Consider the following 5000-nt stretch of genomic DNA (forward strand, 5'->3'; position numbering starts at 1 on the left):
AGCCCAATATCTAAATTTGTGTGTGTAATGGAAACAATAAGATTTTAAAAAGAGAACAATCACATATGCATACTTTTTCAAAAACTTTTAATGGAAAAAAAAAATAATTCAGTATAGTTGTGTTTAACTATACAATAAAATATGTAAAGAAAATGTAATCAATTGAATGAGAGACACAATAAAACTGCTTGATTTCCCTCTGTCGAGGTAACTACAGTTGTATAACTTCATGCCAATCTTAAATAGGATTTATATAACAAGAAAACACAAAGTGCCCAACACCGTTTTAGGGGGCATGACCAAACGCGCTACATTAGCAACCGCTTCATCACGCTTGTGCAAAGCACAGCCCCCTCCAGAATACTAGTTCAGCTATTATAATTGGTCATTGCAGATGGAAAATATTAACAGTACAAGGTGTTTAATAATATAACCTAAGTACTTTTTAGATACTAGAATTTACAGTGATTTGTGACTTAAAAAATGTCCATTAAGTCTTCACATTGCATACTTTTGGGTCCATTCTCTTGCTAGTCTGTTGTATCTAAAAACAAATTAGAAGTCCTCTCAATCAAAAACATTTATCTTGACATTCAATTATAATTGTTTTAAATTAAAATAATTAAATTATTAAATATAATTAATATGAGTAACATTTTGAAAAATGACAGAACATACTGCAAGTAGTATACTTACTTTTCTTTGTCTGATTTGTAGATGTGTGCTATGTCTGGGACTAGGGGGTCATCCGGGTTTGGGTCACAAAGCAATGAGCATATGGACAATAAAACTAAAACGTTAAAACAGAAATACAAGATTAGACAAATATCCCACTTGTAGTTGTGTCAGTAAAACAGTAATGAAAACTACTCTGAGTACCTGTACCTTTTGAAACTGTTAATGCTGGGGACCACTGTGACCTCAAGATGTCCAAGCAAATACTTCCATTACTGTTTATGTTTGGATGATAAATTTTTGTTGTAAACGCTACCTGTTAAAAGCAGAATCATGTCAGAACAATGCCTTCACACAAGCGCTGGGTAGAACGTAATGTAAAAGGAGTGTCAGATGATCCTCCTCACCTTTGGTGGTTTGAAGGGGTAGTCTGTGGGAAAGTGGATAGTAAGAAAGAAGACCCCACCTTGGTATGCACTATCACTCTGTGAGAGACGGAAGGAAGACGCTACATTACTAGTATCCTGGCACTGCTACAATGCGTTACTGTGATATAAAACCTTTGAAAATAATAAATCATTAGTAATGTGCTTTTATATACAGCGACCACTATGGGGGATAGAAATCTTCATATAATTAAATATGAATTTTATTTTCTTTATATTAGAACAAAATTAAAAACCTCAGTTTTACTCTAAACGGAAAAAAATACTTACAGGTCCCATTATTGTTGCCTGCCAGTGAAACACTGTAAATCAATGGGAGAGGGGACAGTGAAGGGACGTATACATCTGGTATGGCCAAAACAATGACATTTCTTAACGAATTTCAATAGACCTACAGTCATCCCCCACAGGTCCAGCAGAGCACTGTGCAGGTGGGTCCCTTTGCAAATCTTGAAGCTCCTGAATGATAATAAAAAAAAAAAAAACTAAGTTGCTGTTTGGAACGAACATGGAATCCAGTGTTTACAAGAAAATCAATGCTGATAGTGGTTTAAAAAACCCACTATAAGTACCCTCATAGCCTAGATTTCCCTTAGTGAAAGTGCATACTTTAAATATGTTGTATAACAGTTCATTGTTATGCATTTTATACTATGCTTTGTTTAAAAGCATATAGGAGAGCAGAATTTTAGAACTGTGATGTGAAAGGCATATAGAGGAATTCCTGTCACTAAGAACCACAGCACTGGCCATATTGATGAGACAGAGACCACTCACCAGTCAACTATAAAGCCCTCAACATTGAAAGACATGAAACAGCACAGTACTGTAAACCTACATAATTGCAGTAGAAATGTAGGACCACAGTACATTACTATTGCAGTTATGTATTGTGGACCTACATAACTGCAGTAGTAATGTAGGTCTACAGTACATTACTGCAGTAGTAATTTAGGACCACAGTACATAACTGCAGTAGTAATGTAGGTCAGTTTTTTTGGTCATTTTCGAGGTGGTGTTGTGGTAAACGTCACGGGAAGCTTACAAAACATTGCGCAACCTCAGAACTTCCAAACTTGTTTAGTCACACAGCAAACTGACAAAATAGGAGTGTTGTGGTACCTGTTGAATCACCATGTTTGGTGTTAGGAAACAGCAGAGACTCGGAGAAAGTCACACACCCCAGTAACCGCCGGCTCAGTCCAGCCACACAGAACAGCGCGACAGCTGCGAGTCCAAACCGAGCGCCCGTGTCCAGCTGAGCCGTGCTGTATAACCCGAGCTAGCTTACTCGTGTCTTTGTTTAGCATGGCTCTCTCCAAATACACACGGATGTAAGGAAGGGAGACTCGGAGCTGTATCTAGCCACAGTTCGGTTAGGCAGGCCTTCTGAATTAGCTGCACTTTCATTGTAGCTTTTTAACTCACTGTTTAGCTACTGTTGTTGACGTTGTGCTCACCAAAATATTAGACTTCGCCAGCTAACATAGCTATCTAAAACTGACAAGCTGGCAACTAATCCAAATACAGGCTAGCATTAGCTAACAAGCTAAACCCAGCTAACCAAGCTAAAGCTAAAAGCTGACTCTGAGGGCAGGTGTTAGCTAGCGTGCTAATACAAAAACGTTAGCCAACCTAGCTAACGTGACCTGGGCTGCCTACACAGACTGTGCAGTGGTTCCTCTACATGATGACAAAGCACAATAGCCACCGTAACCAATGACCTAAACGATGTTTAGAATAACGAGCTACCTAAATGACACGACGCAATGTTGACAGTTGAGTTGATCGCTGAGACTAGCGCAGTCTCAGGCTAGCTTAGCTAAGAGCGCTAACGCGGCACTCCCATTTATGCCTTCAAATATAAATAACACCATGCTGCTGAACAGTTCTAACATAAATAACATGGGTTATTTCTCTCCAAAATAGTTCAGGATGTTGGCCATCTTTCTCTAAAGGTGACATCAGAGAACTAAACGCTGTCCGTCTAATGAACCTCGCTACCTACCGAGATTGAAGTAGCCAGTTAGCTTGGTTAGCTAGGAGGGTTACTGAACATCCCCCAAACAACACTTACCTTCTGTATTCTCTTTAATGCCATAATACCTGTCTGTGTCTGTCGCTCCTAGTATGCGGGATATCCAGCTAGGCGGACTACTGACGCCTGTCCAAGATTATTGCTATGTAAGAGCCAACAACACTGTCTATTTCCCTGAGAGATGCTAGTGTAGCTAACATGAATGAGAACCTTGACGCAACTTTGACTTCCTGTATCAGGAGTTTCCAAAAATCAAAATAAAAGCCTATTTCCCCAACAAACCGAGTATTCATTAGTAGCAGATTCGTTGTAAGAGCCTACCGTTTGATAATTACTGCATGGGTGATTATGCTTCAGCTGGCAACAAGTTATTTAACCCTAACTGATGCAGTGGGTAGTTTCTAATTTGTTAAACAACCATGTCCAAAGACATCCTGTGGTCATGGAAAATATGTTAATCTGTTTCAGAAGAGTCAAATTATTGGCAATGCATCAAGCAGAGAAAACATCTAATGAGATTGCTGAAACTATTAAAATCTGTTAAAGAACTGTCCAACGCATTATTAAAAAGTGGAAGCACAGTGGGGAAACATCATCTTCGAGGAAAGAATCTGGGTGGGGAAAAATCTTGAATGATCGTGATCGGCAATCACTTAAACGTGTGGTGAAATCAAATCGTAGAAAAACAACAGTAGAACTCAGGGATATGTTAAATAGTGAAAGTAAGAGCATTTCCACACACACAATGCAAAGGGAACTCAAGGGATTGGGACTTAACAGCTGTGTAGCCTTAAGAAAACCACTTGTCAGTGAGGCTAACCGGCAAAAACGGCTTAAATTTGCTAGGGAGCATAAAGATTGGACTCTGGAGCAATGGAAGAAGGTCACATGATCTGGTGAGTCCAGATTTACCCTGTTTCAGAGTGATGGGTGCATGAGGGTAAGAAGAGAGATGGCTGAAGTGCCTAGTGCCTACCGTACAAGCCTGTGAGGGCAGTGCTATGATCTGGGGTTGCTGCAGTTGGTCAGGTCTAGGTTCAGCAACATTACGTGCCCAAAGAATGAGGTCGGCTGACTACCTGAATATACTGAACGACCAGGTTATTCCATCAATGGGTTTTTTCTTCCCTGATGGCACAGGCATATTCCAAAATGACAATGCCAGGATTCATCGGGCTCAAATTGTGAAAGAGTGGTTCAGGGAGCATGAGACATCATTTTCACACTTGGATTGGCCACCACAGAGTCCAGACCTGAACCCCATTGAGAATCTTTGGGAAGTGCTAGAGAAGACTTTGCGCAGTGGTCCAAATGTCCCATAATCAATACAAGATCTTGGGGAAAGATTAATGCAACTCTCGACAGAAATAAATGTTGTGACATTGCAGAAGCTTGTGGGAACAATGCCACAGCGAATGCGTGCTATAATCAAAGCTAAAGACGGTCCAACGAAATATCAGAGCGTGTGACATTTCTTTTTGGCCAGGCAGTGTATATTGTAAGGGATGGCTCCAGGTCAAGGCTCTCTCCGGCCACCAGGGGGAGGCCTCGAGTCAGGCACGCTACCAATCAGGCTTGATGCCCACAGCTGGGCTAGGTCTATATAAGCCCAGTGACCCAGTCACTCAGTGCTGGGTCTTTGGTAAAAATGTTGCCGCATTCTAGCAGGAGCTTGTTTGCCTCGCAACAAAGTGGCTGGGGTTCAACTCCCCCCTTTAGTTTTTTTACTTCTCTTGTTTTACCTGTTCTAATATCTAACTGTTCTGCACACAGGCCCACCATTATTAAAGCATGGTGCCTCACTCAGATGTCGTCACCTATCTGACCTGGGTTTGAGCCCC

At 40.8% G+C, this 5000-nt stretch overlaps 1 protein-coding gene across 2 annotated transcripts in view; it reads right to left on the minus strand.

Moving 5' to 3' along the window:
* Positions 1 to 3383, minus strand: part of ube2d1b (ubiquitin-conjugating enzyme E2D 1b) — a 3423-nt gene extending 40 nt beyond the window's left edge. The window contains exons 1-7 of one of the 2 annotated variants that reach the window (XM_027009453.2): positions 3199 to 3383; positions 1517 to 1580; positions 1392 to 1423; positions 1083 to 1160; positions 886 to 991; positions 697 to 790; positions 1 to 544 (exon numbers count right to left, since the gene is read on the minus strand). The exon at positions 1 to 544 is cut by the window's left edge and continues 40 nt beyond it. In XM_027009453.2, coding sequence (XP_026865254.1) covers positions 499 to 544; positions 697 to 790; positions 886 to 991; positions 1083 to 1160; positions 1392 to 1423; positions 1517 to 1580; positions 3199 to 3222 — 444 coding nt within the window. In that variant the 5' untranslated portion in view covers positions 3223 to 3383 and the 3' untranslated portion in view covers positions 1 to 498. Of the gene's footprint in view, positions 545 to 696; positions 791 to 885; positions 992 to 1082; positions 1161 to 1391; positions 1424 to 1516; positions 1581 to 2243; positions 3179 to 3198 lie in introns of those variants that run through there. The other variant, XM_027009454.2, reaches the window with a different exon arrangement.
* Between the last annotated feature and the right edge of the window lie 1617 nt (positions 3384 to 5000).

This window comes from Electrophorus electricus, chromosome 14, assembly GCF_013358815.1.
Source record: "Electrophorus electricus isolate fEleEle1 chromosome 14, fEleEle1.pri, whole genome shotgun sequence".
Lineage (NCBI taxonomy): Eukaryota > Metazoa > Chordata > Actinopteri > Gymnotiformes > Gymnotidae > Electrophorus > Electrophorus electricus.